Source organism: Nycticebus coucang, chromosome 14 (assembly GCF_027406575.1).
Source record: "Nycticebus coucang isolate mNycCou1 chromosome 14, mNycCou1.pri, whole genome shotgun sequence".
Taxonomy (NCBI): Eukaryota; Metazoa; Chordata; class Mammalia; order Primates; family Lorisidae; genus Nycticebus; species Nycticebus coucang.
In genome coordinates this window covers 57,029,941-57,048,351 of record NC_069793.1, presented here as the reverse complement: position 1 = coordinate 57,048,351, position 18,411 = coordinate 57,029,941, and the positions used below count along the sequence as shown (strand labels likewise).

At 36.7% G+C, this 18,411-nt stretch overlaps 1 protein-coding gene across 1 annotated transcript; it reads right to left on the bottom strand.

Moving 5' to 3' along the window:
* Positions 1 to 17,246: 17,246 nt before the first annotated feature.
* LOC128565997 (olfactory receptor 5P3) lies at positions 17,247 to 18,182 on the bottom strand. Its single transcript, XM_053562885.1, has one exon. The coding sequence runs from the start codon at positions 18,180 to 18,182 to the stop codon at positions 17,247 to 17,249; it is 936 nt and encodes a 311-aa protein (XP_053418860.1).
* Positions 18,183 to 18,411: the final 229 nt, after the last annotated feature.

The following is an 18,411-nucleotide window of genomic DNA, read 5'->3' as shown; positions in this document are numbered from 1 at the left end:
AAAATATGTCATAAATATGAGAAAAAGGGATCACAAGTATAGCAGAAAGACTAAAATATGAAAGTGTAGGATTATTCAATAGAAAATTGAGTGTTAGCTAATATTTTTTGAATGGTTAGTAAGTTAATGACACAGCTATTTTTTTTAATGACGGCTTTAAGAAATACATATGTATTTTTTATTTCATTGAAATGATATTCAGTATTTTAAATTTCATTTTGTAATTGAGGAATCTGAATTTGAAAATGTAAAGTAACTTACCAAAGGTTATGTAGCAAGCCGTGGAATCAGTATATGAACCCCAGGCACTCTGGGTCTAGTCAATTCCTGCAGAACCTATGCTATATGTGAAAGTAAATATATTTGCCATAAAATCTAGTACATTTGAAAATAAGTAGACAACAGATTAGCCTTTCAGTTTTCTGAACAAAAGAGGTTCCTAGTTAGTTATATAATTTACCATGTCTATCAGTTAAACAACACAAGTAAATTTTTCTTGACAGGACAAAGAAGAAATAGAAAGGAATTTCAAGCTATGTTTATGAGTAAAGTCAACTAATGAATATTTATTAAACTATTTTAATATTTCTAATCAAAATGTTGTTATATCAAATAGTCTGATGCATCAATCTAATAACTACACGAAATGTTATATGAGGAATATTCAGAGAATAATTATTGTACATTTAATTCAAAGCACTCAAATAATTTCCTAATGTAATAATGTTTTCTAATTGAAGTATTATAGAATGAAATATTATTATTTTGGAAAAGGTATACAGCTGAACAAAGTTTCAGCCGAAAATGTTTATGGTTTAGGTTCACCCAAATTCACCCAGCTAGAGACCAGCTTCACTCCTCCAAGTTTTCAGCCTTTGTATCTTTGACTTTATCCAAAGTATCCAGTAGTCAGTGATGTTAGAGCATTCAGACCAATAAACAAAGGAGGCCTTTCCACAAAATATTTACTGACAGTAAGCTTGCAAAGCATCTCACAGTTAGTGAAGTTATTAGCAGCACAGTTGAGTGCCAAGTTTGGATAGCCTTAAATGATCACGTGAGTTTCTATTCTTATGGGTGGATAACTCAGAAATCTTGGTAGACTGAATTATTCACACTAAATTGGCTATAGAAACTCAATGTAATTTAGCTGAAGTTACTTGTTAGCTGACTGAAAGATTACATCTGCCCTGTTTCTTAACTATGATTGTAAGCATACATCCAACTTTAGAGAATAAAGTGTTCTCAAATGGTAAATGAAAATCAGTACATCAAATTCACTCACAAAAGCCAAAATCTAACCTTTTGAAATAAGAATTCACTCCCCTTACAGTTACAAATTCAAAGTCCTTTTATTATATAGAAGTCACATATTAATCGTTGCCTTGGGGATAAGCCTGTAAAGAGTCTAGAGATTCAAATGTGAATTCAGAAGCACCAGGAATCATTATTACATTCTCAGGTGAATATTGAGCAAGCAGTGCAATCAATACGAACACAATGTATCTTTAAGGGTTTGTCAATTCTCAAGTGATCTTTTCTTTTTTCATTTTACCTAGTTGTTGGTGTACTTGCATTTGTTAATAATCAGGAGTGTAATAATTATCTTATGGTTAAATATTGATTCTAAGTTTACTGTGGTATTTCAGGTTAAACAATACCAAACGGCAAATATAACGTAGTTACCATACCTCCATTCATTCAACACTTCCTTATGTTCTGAGTATTTCGTGCTGATAAATGTAATAAACTCCATTAGATACCTTTGGAAATATGAAGTGGAAATCCCACATAAAGTTGAATTTTAGACAGCACAATTATTTTAATAATGGACATATTTTTCATGGCAAAAATTATAAATAAATATAACTAAAGTTGAATACGTAGAGAACTGGGAAGTAAAAATGTTTGATGCCTTCCAAACAAGACTTAGTTTCTCATATCATGTGTTTCCAAGAGATGACCACTGGTGAGTGACTTGCATGACTAGATGGATGATAGAAGAAATAGTGAACTTCAACCCAAAGACTCAGTCTAGGGTTCCTGCTAACCCTAATATTAGGCAGTCCTATCTCATACTCCTGATGCCCCCTTGATGGAAGTGGTTTACTACTAATGATACTAACAAACTTTGATTCAGAGCTTCCTCTTTGCCAACCAAGAACTGCGCTTATCACTTTACTGCATAATCTCATTTAATCCTCATAATGATTTGGTGATCAAATATTCCTATTTTTCTAATTTTACAGAGAATAGAAAGACCAAGTTTTAATCTACTTGTCCAACTGTACTCAATTGAGAAAATTAAATCAAGGTTTTAAATTCAGGTCAGACTGAAAATTGTAATGTCTATTCTATTAAGATCACCAAGATTTGAGTGCCTCAATGATGACCACTTGTTCCCAACTAGTTCCTGATAAACAGTTTTCTCTCCCCACCCTTAACACATTATCTAATTGCCTAAAACTAGCGAGGCCTACAGTTTGGTCTTGAGGACATGGCTAGCATTCAAGATCCTAATTTCCTCTTATGTTCAGTTAATCTTGCCTTTGAAATTTCTATGATGTGTATCCATTTGTCTCCAGGTCTCCAGTGCAATAACTGTCCTAATTGATTTTCTTATATGCATGATGTACTTTCATAGAATAGCCAGAGTGAGTTGTTTAATTGAAAGAATTTAGCTGTATTCATTTTAAAGCAATTAAATAATTACATGCTCTTCATTCAAATAGTTCATAAAAGAAAACAATGGTCTAGAGCCCTATCCTTTGCAATTCTAAAGCTCTACTTCCCATAAATAACCACTTTGACTCTTTAAACTACTTCGTTATTGAGATCCTTCACTACTGAAAATAAAATCCTAGGCTGGGCATGGTGGCTCATGGCTGTAATCCTAGCACTCTGAGAAGCAGAGGTAGGTGGATTGTCTGAGCTCAGGAGTTCTAGATCAGCCTGAGCAAGACTGAGATCCTGTCTCTAAAACTAGCCAGGCATTGTAATGGGCACCTTAGTTCTAGATATTCAGGAAGCTTAGGCAAGAGAGTTGCTTGAGCCCAAGAGTTTGAGGTTGCTGTGAACTATGATACTATGGCACTCTACCAAGGATGACACAGTGAGACACTGTCTCAAAATAAATAAATGAATAAATAAATAAATAAATAATGCGGACATACTGTCCCATAATTAAAACCAAGACCCTTTCCCATAGGATAGGAGAAGCTGTATTTAAAGACCCTAGACTGAAGACTTCAGGAGCTTCCTACTGTATTTTCCCACTCTGCTGCCAGAACTTTTGTTTTCCCTCTTCTTTTCACCCTCTTTGGCTCATCATGTTTATCAATCTTTCTGCCTGTCAATAAATTCTACCCCGGCACTTAGAAAATAAAAATAAATGCTTTCCTAAAGAAAAATTTAGAATTTTTTTGTGTGTCTGTTATTTTTCCTTTTTCTTTAAGTTGAATGTAATTGATGCAAGAAGAAACCCAGTCGTATTTCCTTGCTTGAATGGAACTGTATCAATTTTTTTGAATTTACTATGATAAAATAAAATCAAGTATGCAATAAGTTAAATATTAACATAATAGGTTTTAATTCGATGATCTATTGCATAGAAAAGATAAAAAAATTAATGATTTTATCATAGCTAACAGGCAATAGGATGTCATGGTGTCAAGTTTAAAAGTTATCTTACATAAATCTCACATGTAGTTTCTCACAATACGCTACTCAACTTTATTTCAATTTCTTCAATTAATGGTTACTTATATATTTTTCAAGACTTTTTCATATTTCTTCTTGGGGAAAAGAATCCCTGTTCAGTAAATAGTACTGGGAAAACTGAATAGCCACATCTAAAATACTGATACAGGATCCATACCTCTCACCACTCACAAAAATTAACTCACAATAGATAAAAGACTTAAACCTAATGCATGATACTATAAGAAAGAAGAAAATGTTGGAAAAAACCCTTATACTCATTGATAATGGCCAAGGTAATGAATTCACGAAAAAGACTCCAAAAGCAATATCGGCCACAACACATATAAACAAATGGGACCTAATCAAATTAAAAACACTTCTGCTCAGTCAAACACACAATCAAAACAGCAAATAAACAACATACAGAATAAGAGAAAATATTCACATGCCATACATCTAATAAAGAACTGGTAACCAGAATCTACAAAGAACTCAAACAAATCAGCAAGGAACAACCAAATGACACCATTAAAAAGTGGGCAAAGGACACAAGCAGAAACTTTTCAAATGAATATATACTAATGGCCAACAAACCCATGAAAAAATGCCCGTTTTAATGGTCATTACCTCATTAGGCTAATGCAAATCAAGACCAGAATGAGATATTACCCAACTCCAATGAGAATGGCTCATATGAAAAAGTCCCAAAACAGATGGTGGCATGGATGTGGAGAAAAAGGAACTCATAAACACTGTTGATGGGATTGCAAACTAGGGCAATCACTACAGAAAACTGTATAGAGATACCTCAAAGAACTTAAAGTAGACCTACCATTTGATACAGAAATCCTACTGCTGGGTATATACCTAAAGGAGAAAAAAAGTCATTTTATAAAAAAGATGCCTGCACCCAAATGTTTATAGTAGCACAATTCATAGTCGCAGAAACATGAAAAGAACCCAGGTACCCACCAATACATGAATGGATTAATAAAACTAGGTATATGCATACCAAAGAGTACTACTCAGCCATTAAAACATGGCAATCTTATATGTTTTTGGACAACCTAAGAGAACTGGAAACCATTTCTCTAAGTGAAACATCACAAAGATGGAGGAACAAAAACATGTACTCAATACCAAATTGGAACTAATCGATCAACACTTACATGCACATGTGGAAGTAAATCTCAATGAAAACTGAGCTTCAGGGAAGGAGGAGGAGCAGATGGGTAAATTCTCACCTATTGGGTACAGTGCAAAGGGCAAACTTTGACTTAATCTTCACAGAAACAAAAATATGTAAACAAAACACATTATTTGTTTCAGACTACTTGTGTTCCCCCAAATACTCTGAAACAATAAATAAATAAATAAAATTTTAAAATAAAATAAAAATTATAATTTTCAAGTTTCCAGCTATCAAAAATATAATTCCCTTCTCTCCTTCCATCCTTTCAAAAATATTATATTTTGACTTTATATTTTATTAAATGATACAATTTATGTAATATATATTTAACATTTAATTAATTTAATTTAGCTTTTTTTTTTTACAGATAATCTTATGGTCATTTATTTTGTAAGAATAAGGTTATCTACATGCATAAACCTCCCTTTGATTCTCTTTCTAAAATTTGCTTCCCCATTTTATTCTGTTCCTTGATACTGCATTCTGTAATTAGTGCTAAGTTTTAAACATTCTGAGTGCTAATTCCAAAATGCAAAAATATATAAATGTTTATACTATTTTAGTATAAAAATCATATCCATTGAAGGACCAGGACTTTTTATGAAATTACACCCTCATTTTCTTTCTCCTGCTACCCATTTTGCTTCCCTTACTCCCTTACCAGTTTCTCTAAGCACTTTCTTGATAAACCACTTCAAAACAAATCCTCTTCTTAGGATCTATTTCTGGGAAAAGAAACCTAAGATAGCATACATTCAGAACCCCAAATCAGAACTTGCTAAGTAGGACCTAACTCATCCTATCTCCTCCAAAAACACAAAACAAAACCTGGCTTAACAATATTTAACTGAATATCCAAGTCAAGTATATGTTAGGAGACATATAGAGGGTGTTCAATATGATTTCTAAGAGTAGATTTATTTATAGCGTGACTGGTTGGAGTGCCATTTCCTCCTCCCTCATCAGGTGGTAAGATGATGTGAATAGGCAGTTAGGCAGTTGTAATATGTTTTTGATATGTACTCTCCCCAATTTTTTTAATTTAATTTTTTATTAAATCATAACTATACATTTATGGGATACAATAGGATGATTTGCTATACAGTGTGGAATGCTTTAATCAAACTGACTAACATAACCATCACTTCACTCACTTTTTTCTTGTGGTAAGACATTTATAATTTACTCTTAGTTATATTGTACCCTTGCATTGTGCACATTAGCAAGATCCCACTAAATGTCCTCCCATCTCCTACTAATCCCCCCCTCCTCTCATCCCCTTCCCTCCTCTTTCCTCCATCTTGCTAGGCTATATTTGTGTTTTATATTCATTCATATGAATATGTGTGTTTAGATATTGGTTTCATAATAAAATTGAGTACATTGGATACCTTTGCCCATTCTTGAGATACTTTACTAAGAAGGATATGTTCCAACTATGTAAACATAAAAGATGTAAGTCTCCATCTTTTTTAATGGCTGAACAGTATTCAGAATGGTATAGATATATCACAATTTGTTAATCCATTCATGGATTGATATCTATTTGGCCTGCTTCCGTGAGGCGCCTGTGGCTCAGTGAGTAGGGCGCTGGCCCCATATGCCGAGGGTGGCGGGTTCAAACCCAGCCCCAGCCAAACTGCAACAAAAAAAAATAGCCAGGCATTGTGGCGGGCGCCTGTAGTCCCAGCTGCCTGGGAGGCTGAGGCAAGAGAATCGCGTAAGCCCAGGAGTTAGAGGTTGCTGTGAGCCGTGTGATGCCACGGCACTCTACCTGAGGGTGGTACAGTGAGACTCTGTCTCTACAAAAAAAAAAAAAAAAGAATTGGGCTGCAATAAACATTCTGGTGCAAATGTCTTTGTGATAAAATGATTTTTGTCCTTCTGGATAAATAGCTAGTAATGAATTGCAGGATCAAATGGAAGGTCAACTTTTAATTCCTTAAGGATTCTTCTTTCTTCTTTCCATAAAGGTTGCATTAGTTTGCAATCCTACCAGCAGTGTAGAAGGGGTCCTTCCCCTCTCTCCACATTCATGCCAGCATCTGCAGATTTGGAACTTTGTGATGTGGCCTGTACTTAATGGGGTTAGGTGATCTCAAAGTGGTTTTGATTTGCATTTCTCTGAAGATTAAAAAAGATGAGCATTTTTTTCATGTGTTTGTTGGCCATTCATCTGTCATCTTCAGAGAAGTTTCTGTTCAAATCTCTTGCCCACAAAGACATGGGTAGGGTTGCTTTTTTCCTTTTTTTTATTAAATCATATCTGTGTACCTTAATGCAATCATGGGGCACCATACACTGGTTTTATAGACCATTTGACACAATTTCATCACACTGGTTAACATGGCTTTCCTGGCATTTTCTTAGTTGTTGTGTTAAGACATTTACACTCTACATTTACTAAGTTTCACATATACCCTTGTAAGATGCACCACAGGTGTAGTCCCACCAATCGCCCTCTCTCTGCCCACCTCCCCCCTCCCTCCCCTCCCTATCGCCCTTCCCTCTATTCTTGGGTTATAACTGGGTTATAGCTTTCATGTAAAAGCCATAAATTAGTTTCATAGTAGGGCTGAGTACATTGGATCCTTTTCCTTCCATTTTTAAGGTACTTTACTAAGAAGAATATGTTCCAGCTCCATTCATGTAAACATGAAAGAGGTAAAGTCTCCATCTTTCTTTAAGGCTGCATAACATTCCATGTTGTAAATATACCACATTTATTAATCCATTCGTGAATCGATGGGCACTTGAGCTTTTTCCATGACTTAGCAATTATGAATTGGGCTACAATAAACATTCTGGTACAAATATCTTTGTTATGATGTGATTTTTGGTCTTCTGGGTATATATCTAGTAGAGGAATTATAGGATTGAATGGCAGGTCTATTTTTAGATCTCTAAGTGTTCTCCAAACATCTCTCCAAAAGGAATGTATTAATTTGCATTCCCACCAGCAGTGTAGAAGTGTTCCCTTTTCTCCACATCCGTCTTGGGATTTTGTGATATAGGCTAATCTTACTGGAGTTAGATGATATCTCAAAGTAGTTTTGACTTGCATTTCTCTGATGATTAAAGATGATGAGCATTTTTTCAAATGTCTATAGGCCGTGCGCCTGTCTTCTTCAGAGAAGTTTCTCTTCAAGTCTCTTGCCCAACCTGTGATGGGATCACTTGTTCTTTTCTTGCTTATACGTTTGAGTTCTCTGTGGATTCTGGTTATTAAACCTTTGTCAGAGACATAACCTGCAAATATCTTCTCCCATTCTGAGGGCTGTTTGCTTGCTTTACTTACTGTGCTCTTGGCTGTGCGGAAGATTTTTCATTGGATCAAATCTCAGTAATGTATTTTGGAAGCTGCTTCAATTGCCCGGGGGGGTCCTCCACATAAAATACTCACCCGGACCAATTTCTTCAAGGGTTTTTCCTGCACTCTCTTCTAGTAATTTTTATAGTTTCATGTCTTAAGTTTAAATCTTTAATCCAGTGAGAGTCTATCTTAGTTAATGGTGAAAAGTGTGGGTCCAGGTTCAGTCTTCTACAGGTTGCCAGCCAGTTCACCCAGCATCATTTGTTAAATAGGGCATCTTTTCCCCACTGAATGTTTTTAATTGGCTTGTCAAAGAACAAATAATGGTAAGTAGCTGGATTCATCTCTTGGTTCTCTATTTTGTTCCAGGTGTCTACTTCTCTGTTTTTGTGCCAGTATCATGCTGTTTTGATCACTATCAATTCGTAATATAGTCTGAGGTCTGGTAGCGTGATTCCTCCTGCTTTGTTTTTATTTCTGAGTAATGTCTTGGCTATTTGAGGTTGGTTGCTTTTTTCTTATTGATTAATTTGAGTTCTCTGTAGATTCTAGTTATCAGACCTTTGTCTGACTATAACATGCAAAATCTCCCATTTCAAAGGCTGTCTGTTTGCTTTAGCTATAGTACTTTTAGCTATGCAGATTTTTAGCTTGATCAAATCCCAGTAATTTATTTTTGATGTTGCTTCAATTGCCAGGGGAGTCTTCTTCATAAAATATTTACCCAGTCCAATATCTTCAAGCATTTTACCTGCACTTTCTTCTAGTATTTTTATAGTTTCTTGTCTTAAATTTAAATCTTTTATTCAGGGAGAATCAATTTTTGTTAATGGTGAGAGGTGTGGGTCCAGTTTCAGTCTTCTACAGAATACTAGCCAGTTCTCCCAGCACCATTTGTTAAACAGGTATTCTTTCCCCCAATAAATGTTTTGTTAGACTTGTAAAAGATCAAATGAAGGTATGTGGTTGGGTTCATCTCTAAATTCTCTATTATATTCCACATATCTACATCAGTATTTTTTTTGCCAGTACCATGCTAATTTGATCACTATAGATATGCAGTATACCCTAAAGTCTGGTAGTGTGATGCCTCCAGATTGTTTTTATTTCTAAGTATTGTATTGGTTATTCAGGTTTTTTTCTGATTCTATATAAAACAAAGTATTATTTTTTCAAGTTCTTTCAAGTATGACATTGGTGCTTTGATGGGGAGTGCATTAAATCTGTAGATTCCTTTGGGTAATATGGACATTTTAACAATGTTGATTCTTCCCCGCCACAAGCAAGGTATGTTTTTCCATTTGTTAACATCTGCTATTTCTTTTCTCAGGGTTTCATAGTTCTCCTTATACAGATCTTTCACATCCTTTGTTAGATATATTCCCAGGTATTTCATCTTCTTTGGCACTACTATTAAAAGAATAGAGTCCTTGACTATATTTTTGGCTTGACTATGTTGATATATATAAAAGATACTGATTTGTAGGTATTAATTTTGTATCCTGAGACACTGATGTATTCCTTGATCATGTCAAAGAGTTTTGTAGTTGAGTCCCCAGGGTTTTTCAGGTATAGGATCATGTCATCCACAATGAGCAAGAATTTGACCTCCTCTGTCCCCATTTGAATACCACTGTTCCCTTTCTGTTGCCTGATTGTTGGCTAGTACTATGTTGAATAGCAGTGGCAACAATGGATATGTTTGTGTAGTTCCAGATCTGAGTGGAAATGTTTTCAATTTTACTCCATTCAATATGATATTGGCTGTGGGTTTACTGTCGATGGCCTCTATCAGTTTAAGAAATGTCCCATCTAAGCCTGTTTTCTTAAGTGTTCTAATCATGTAAGGATGCTGGATATTATTAAAAGTCTTTTATTATGTGGGGTATTATATTTATAGATTTACATATGTTGAACCAAACTTATAATACTGGGATAAAACCAACTTGATTGTGGTATATAATTTTTTTGATGTGTCTTTGAATTTTTTGCTAGGATCTTATTGAATATTTTTGCATAGATATCGGTCTATAGTTTTCTTTCTTTGTTGGGTCCTTTCCTCATTTGGGGATTAAGGTTATATTTGCTTCATAGAGTATATGGGGGAGTATTTCTTCCTTTTCTATGTTTTGGAAAAGGTGATGTTATATAGGTACTACTTCCTCTTTGAAGGTTTGGTAGAATTCTGATGTGAAACCATCCAGTCCTAGACTTTTATTCTTTGGGAGATTTTATATAGTTGGTGTTATTTCAGTGATTGATATAGGCCTATTCAAAATTTCTGATTCTTTCTGGTTGAGTTTAGTAAGATAGTATGTTTCCAGGTATTAGTCCATTTCCTCCACATTTTCATATTCATATAATTTCATATAATACAGTTTTTCCATAGTAATCATTGAGAATTTTTTGAATTTCTGTGGTATCTTCTGTTATTACCCCTTTATTGTTTCTGACTGATTAGAAATTTTACTTTTCTGTTTCTGGTAAGTCTAGCCAAAGGTTTATCAATTTTATTAATTTTTTCAAAGAACCAACTTTTTGTTTCACTGATTTTCTGAATGATTCTTTTCTTTGTAATTTCAATTAATTCTGTTTGATTTTCATTATTTGTTTTCTTCTGCTGGGTTTGTGGTTGGATTGATCATCCTTTCACAGTTACTTCAGATAGCCAATTAGCTTGTTGACTTGCTCTTTTTCTACTTTTTTGATGAAGACATCTAATGCTATAAATTTCCCTCTTAGGATTGACTTTTCAGTATCCCACAGGTTTTGATAGTTGTGTCTTCATTATCATTTTGTTCCAGAAATATAATGATTTCCTTCTTACCCATCTTTGTTTTATAAGTAAGGAGCATTCAGGTAGGGTACATAAATGTTAATTATTGAAATATCTTCATTTTGAGTGTTTTCCTTGACAAATATGTAGTGTCCATCCTTATCTTTCCTTATTTTTGTCAGTCTAAATGCATTTATATCTGATCTGATTTCCATTTACCTATATAATAGATTTCCACCCCTTCACCCTAACTCAGCGGTTCTCAACCTTCCTAATGCCATGACCCTTTAATACAGTTCCTCATGTTATGGTGACTCCCAACCATAAAATTATTTTCATTGCTACTTCATAACAGTAATTTTGCTACTGTTAGGAATTGCATTGTAAATATCTGATATGTAGGATGGTCTTAGGTGACTCCTGTGAAAGGGTCATTCAAACGACCCCAAAGGGATCACAACCCACAGGTTGTGAACTGCCACCTTAAGTCTTTTTTTATCCTTTAAGGTAAGTTGAGTCTCTTACAAGTTTTTGTATGAGTTTTTGTATCTAGTCATCCTGGATGTGCCTCTCTAAAGGAGAATTTAAGCCATTCACAGTAATCAAGAAATTTAATTGTATCCAGTCAACCTGGATGTGCCTCTCTAGAGGAGAATTTAAGCCATTCACAGTAATGGAGAAAATTGATAGGTGTGGTAGTGTTATGGCCACCTTGTTTTTCAGTGATCCAGAGCTTATTTTTATCCCTTTCATCATTGTGAAAGTTAGGTTTTGTTTGATAAATTCTGAGAGCGTTTACTTTGGTAGTAGACCATTGTGCTGGTCATTACGGAAAACGAATCTGAACATTTTCTGGAGAGCTGGTCTAGCTATGGCAAATTTCCTCAACATCTGGATGTCAGTAAAGTATTTGATTTCTCCATCACAAATGAAACTCAGTTTAGCTGGATACAGGATCCTGGGCTGAAAGTTGTTTTGTTTTAGAAGGTTGAAAATTGATGACCATCCTCTTGTGGCTTGAAAAGTTTCAGCTAAAAGATCTGCAGTCATCCTAATATTTCTCCCTTTGTAGGTAATGCTTTTATTATGCCTGGCTGCTTGCTGGATTTTTTTTCTTTATATTAACTGTGGCAAAGTTAATTATAATGTGTATAGAAGATGTTTTGTTTGGATTCAGTCATGCTGAGGTTCTAAAACTACCTATTATCTGAATTTCTGTATTTCTTGCAATACTTGGGAAATTCTCCTCCCTAATATCTTGGAATAGAGCATCTGTACCTTTAGGACCATCCCTTCTTTCTCAGGATCAAGATTTTTGATCTTTTGGAATAATCCCATAACTCTCTTAGAGAATGTTCTGTTCTTGTTTTCCATTTTTCTGCCTCTAAATGCTTGAAATTGTTCAAAATCCTTGTCTTCAACTTCTGAGATACTTTCTTCTGCTTGCTCAGCTCTATTACTGAGGGCCTCTACTGTATTTCAAAGCTCCTTGAATAACTTTTTTCACTTCCTTAAGCTCTGCTTTATATTTTCTCATTATGTCCACATCCTTAGTGACTTTGTCTTTGAATTTGTTAATTTCTTGAGACAAATTTTGAAGTATTCTTTGGATTTTTCTTTCCATCTTTTCCTTCATTCCATTCATCTTATTTGACATCCGTATTCTGAATTCAATTTCTGACATTTCATCCATTTCTCTATGAATGGCATCTTCTGTTGTATCTCCTTCGTCATCCCTTCGGGGAGTTGATCTACTCTGATTACTCATGTTGCCAAAGTTCTTTCACTGGTTTCTCCCCATGAGTATTTTCTGCAATTTGGCAATTAAAACTGGTAGGGTGAGATTGGATTGTGGGCCCCAGGAACTGGAGCTAACCAACCCTTTACCAATGAGCTAAGGCTTGTGATTATAGCTTTTCCCCTACAGCCTTGCAAAGGTCCTTTTCAGAGCTGCAATCAAAGACTCTGAGGACCTGCTTGGTGAGATAACTCAAGCTGGCTCTGTCTTAAAGTCAGCCAGCCTCTCCCCAGTCCCAATGAGTTAAGGGATTTGGCCAAAATCTTAGCTGTGGAAAGACACAGATCCTGTGGCACCCCACCCCCCCCCCACCAGTGACAGCTGGGAGAGAAGAATCTGTCTCTGTCCACTACAAAACAACTGCCACTCAACCTCTGAGTGTCCCAGACGGTTATCCCAGGTCAAAAGTTCTATTAAGATTGTCCAAGGCAGTACAATCATTGCTTACAAGGAAGAGTTCAAAGGTCTCAAGGGGCCAGATAATGGGAATTCACAGGCACTTCTCTCTGGAAAACCCAAGGGGCTGCAGCCTGGTCCCCTTCAGTGAGTAAGGGAGTCAGGAAAGTTCACTCACAAAAGTCAGAACAGGGACATCAGTGCCTCCGCCCCAACTGCACACCAGCACTGGCTGTCCCTCTCAATCCATCATCCTTGTCTCCCAGTGCACTCCTCTCTCCCCTCACCCCACTGTTTCTACATGAGTCACTTTTCCATGCTGTTGTCCAGTGGGCTACACAATGCCCAGGCCTCTCGGGGAATTGCCAAACACTCAAGGCTCTGCAGCGGGCAGAACTTCAGACCACCAGATGAGGGGGAAGGGTGGATTGTGTGCTCAGAATTATAGGGAAAATATTCGTTCACTTTTATGCCAGGCAGAATGATGTGTATGCTCACAGGTGGGACCTCCCTGGAGAAGGAGGACTGGGGTTTAGCGGCTCTCTCCCATGGGGTAAAGTGAGGGATCCTTTGCTTCCTGCTGGCTTGCAGAAAGCCCCGATGGGTCTCCGGCTTGAGGGAGGGGTGTCAATCTTGATGATGGGTTTTGTATCTGGAATTTGTTTTCTTGGATCTTCTTTCTTGGAGTCTCAGCTTGCCTCAGCAGAGATGATGTGCACTTATCCATCTTCTATCTATGCTCAGTTCCCCACTTTCAGCTTCACTAAGTCCATTTCTGTCCAGCATCTCTCCCTCTGGACAGGAGCCTCTGGTGAAAGCTGCCTCTATTTGGCCACCATCCCAGAATTTTCCTCCCCAATTATATTCTAGGAACATATGTGTTGATTGGTTCTAACTCATATTGTAAGTTCTGATTTCTAGTAATAAACATTAATTCAACTTTAATACTTCATTCCTATTCAGAATCCTGAGACATTCTGTGAAGTCGCCAGCATCTTGCCAAGACCACATACATGTAAGCACATCCCACATGTGGAGTCATAAAAACCTTAGGAACAACCCATACCCAGTGGAGGCTAACATTTAGTGTGTAAGCATCCTTCCTCATCCTTTAGATGAGCAGTCCCCAACCTTTTTGGTACCAGGAAGTTTCCTAGAAGACACTTTTTCCACAGACTAGGATAAGAGGTGGTATTGGAAATTCAAACATCTCATATTCATTGTGCACTTTATTTCAATTATTATTACATTGTAATATATAATTAAATAATTATACAACTCATCATAGTTCAAAATCAGTGGAATCCTTGAGCTTGTTTTCCGCAACTTGACAGTTCCATTTGGGGGCGATGGGAGAAAGTGACACCCAAAGGGTGTTGCTTATGTCCTCAGCTCCATATCAGATCTTTAAGCTTTAAAAATTTAAACTTATTAAATGAAAAAATAAAAATTTTAGGAGAGAGTGTAGGAAAAATGCTTGAAAATATTGGCCTGGGAAAATATTTTATGAGGAAGCCCCTTTGTCAATTGCAGCAACACCAAAAATGAATAAATGGGACTTGATAAAGCTAAAAAGCTTTTGCAAAGCTAAGGGTACCACAAACAAAGCAATCGTCCTACAGAATAGGAGAAAATTTTTGCATGTCATGAATCTGACACAGGGATGATAACTAGAAGCTTCAGAGAACTCAAATTAATAAACAAGAAAAGAGCTAACAATCCCATTTTGAACTGTGAAAGAGACTTGAACAGAAATGTCTTTGAAGATGACAGATGAATGGCCAAAAAACACATGAAAAAATGCTCATCATCTCCTATCATCAGAGACATGCAAATCAAAACCACTCTGAGATATCACCTAATTCTAATAAGATTAGCCCACATCGCAAAGTCCCAAATCTGCAGATGCTGGCATGAATGTAGAAAGAAGGGAATACTTCTACACAGCAGGTGGGATTGTGAACTAATACAGCCTTTATGAAAGGATGTCTGGAGAATGCTCAAAGAACTAAAAGTCAACCTTCCATTTGATTCTATAGTCTCATTACTAGGTATCTCCCTAAAGAACAAAAATCATTTCAGCACAAAGACATTTGCACTAGAATATTTATTGCAGCTGAGTTCATAATTGCCAAGTCATGGAAGCAACTCAAATGCCCATCAACCCATGAATGGATTAACAAACTGTGGCATATGTATATCATGGAATGCTATTCAGCCACAAGAAAAGATGGAGACTTTATATCTTTTATGTTTACCTGGATGGAGTTGAAACACATTCTTTCTTAGTGAAGTATCTCAAGAATGGAAAAGAAAATACACGACATAGTCAATACTAATATGAAACCAATATATAAGCAATCGCATGCCCACACAGTGAAGAAAAAGGGGGAGAAAGAGGGAGGGTGATTAGAGGGAGGGGGAGGGAAATTGGTGGGATCACATCTAACGTGCAAAATGTGAGGGTGTTCAGCATGCCCCCTGGGTGCAGGGCTCTTCTAAAACTTGACCTTCACCTTGCAAGTGAGAACAGTGTAACCTAAAAATCTATATGCTCTTCTTAATTTGAAATAAAAAAGTCAGCCTCTCCAGGGGAAGTCACAATTTCAGGGGAGAGATGGTCTAGTTCTCTTGAGCTTTTTGAGTAAGATGTGGGTCTGTCCATGGACAAAGTCACTCCAAAAGTTTGATCCTCAAAGGCATACTATCACACAACAGGCCGAATTCACCTCCTGGAAATAATTTCTGTTTCTGTTTTGCTCAGCCTCTGAGCAGTTTAGGAACCTTGCTCATTCCCACAGAGGAAGTTCTCTGTTTTTACCTTGTTAGGTAGGCATAAAGAGGGAGAGGAGAAGATGGCACTAGAAGAAGCTTTGTCTACAGTAAGAGGAACATATTGACCAGGGGGTCCTTCCAAGAAGAAACGGATGACATGTCAAGGGGATTTCCAAGGACTGATGTTTGGTCTATAATAGGGGGTCTCCAAGGACTAACCAGTCAGAAAGAAGTATAAAAACCATGAAGTGAAGGTATGATTAAGACCACAAAAGAGGGTCTTTAGAGCACACATAAAGTTTAGGTAACAGTGTCCCTAAATGACCTACCCTCATTAACATAGTAAATTCACACCTACCAGTGCCGTGGAAGTTTAACAACACTATGGCAACCCCTGGAAATTGCCTTACAAGGTTAAAAATGTGGAAAGGGGAAGGACTCACATTCCCAGAACTTTTTTCCTAGAAAAACCATGAATATTCCATCTACCACTTAACATAGAATTAGGGAATTATCATAAAGGAGAGAAATCTTATTAAACTCAGAATATTCTCTACTTGCAGGGGTTTGGCCATTCCTTCTCCAGGCATTCTATGCTTTAACAAAATTTGACACTTTGCCTGCTTGTGTCTTCTTGCTCATTTTTTCCATCGGCTCAGTACCAGTAACCATTCTTTGGTACTGGGAAACAAGAACCCAGGAAACACAAACCTGACATTCACAGGTCAAACAGAGACAACTTATCCTGTTCATCTCTGGGGACCCCTATAACTATGCCTAAACAAGAGGCCAGAGACACAGACCAGATTTTTGTGGGTTCTCAAAACTCATTCTCAGCAGGTAACATCTCTGGAAGAAGATCCCCAGCTTTGAGAGGAATATATCTGATTCCACTTAGTCATTTCCTCTTAGGATATACTCAGTCATACTGTTATTATTCTTTTCTCTGGATAAGCTGGTATTGAAGATGTCTGCAGTTCAAATATTTGAAGATATAATGATCTTAAATAGTGGCAGAGAACAACTCTTGTAAAATTTAAATAAAATTTTAAAAGGATTTCCAGCAGATTATGTGAAACAATTTGTGTTCTCAATTACAAATTTAATCTTATTGAAGTCAGTGTATGATAGGCCTCTGATTTACTATTTGACATATGAAAATCCACCCCTTAATTCACTAAAAAGCTCCAGGATAGCTAATGTTATATGGATAATATCGAAATACTCAATGTCCTTTTTATTATTATGTCTATGCAATATTAATATACTGAATTCTTCAATATAACCAGTGCCATTAAGAAAATAGTTTTCTTCTAAACTGTCTCTTCAGAGCTTCCTTGATCTCCTTGTTCCTGAGACTGTAGATGAGGGGGTTCAACATGGGGATCACCACCGTATAAAACACAGACACCACCTTGTTCTGGTCAGTTGAGTAGCTGGACTTGGGCATCACATAAATGAAAGTAATGGTTCCATAGAACAGAATGACTGCAGTGAGATGGGAAGTACAGGTGGAGAAGGCCTTGTGGCGCCCTTCTTTGGAGCGCATCTTCAGGATGGTGATAAGGATATAGATGTAGGAGACGGCTATGACAAACACAGTGACCACGATGATAGAGCCAGAGGAAATGGCTGGAATTATTTCAGAAGTAAGATCATGAAAACAAGAAAGCTTCAAAAGTGGCGAATAGTCACAAAAAAAATGATTGACTTTATTTGGCCCACAGAAGGTCAGGTTTAATAAGCAGCCAGTGAACGTCCAAGCATTCACACATCCCCCCAGATAGGAAGTTCCCACTAAGATGATACAGAATCTGGGGGACATGTGGGTGGAGTAAAGGAGAGGAGAGCAGATGGCCACATAGCGATCATAGGCCATGGTGGCCAGCAGGAAGCATTCAGCTGTCCCAAATGTCACCACAGAGCAGAGCTGAGCCACACAGCCAGTAGCAGGGAGAGAGGCTCCTTTCCTGAGGAAACCCACAAGCATGACAGGTGTGACTGATGAGGAGTACCCAATGTCTACAAAGGCTAAATGGCAGAGGAAAATGTACATGGGTGCATGAAGGTGAGGACTTCTTCTGATTAACATGATTATGCTGACATTTCCCATTAAGGTGACAACGTAGATTCCTAGAAACACAATAAATAAAATGACACAAAGTGTAGTATCCCCTGTTAACCCCAAAATCATGAATTCTGTCACAGTTGTGTAGTTTTCAGTCCCCATCTATATTGAGAATGGTGCCCACTGAAAGAAAAAAACACATGGATATTAGAATGGAATTAAATACTATAATATGGATATTTATTTTTACAATAGCTATATAATAAAAAATATACTAATATAGACACTCATGTATGAACTCATATCATGTGGCTCGTTTAGATGTTCTAAGAAGAACAGTTTCTCCCAAGGACATATCTCAGGGTTGGCCACTAGGTTATATGAATCAGTA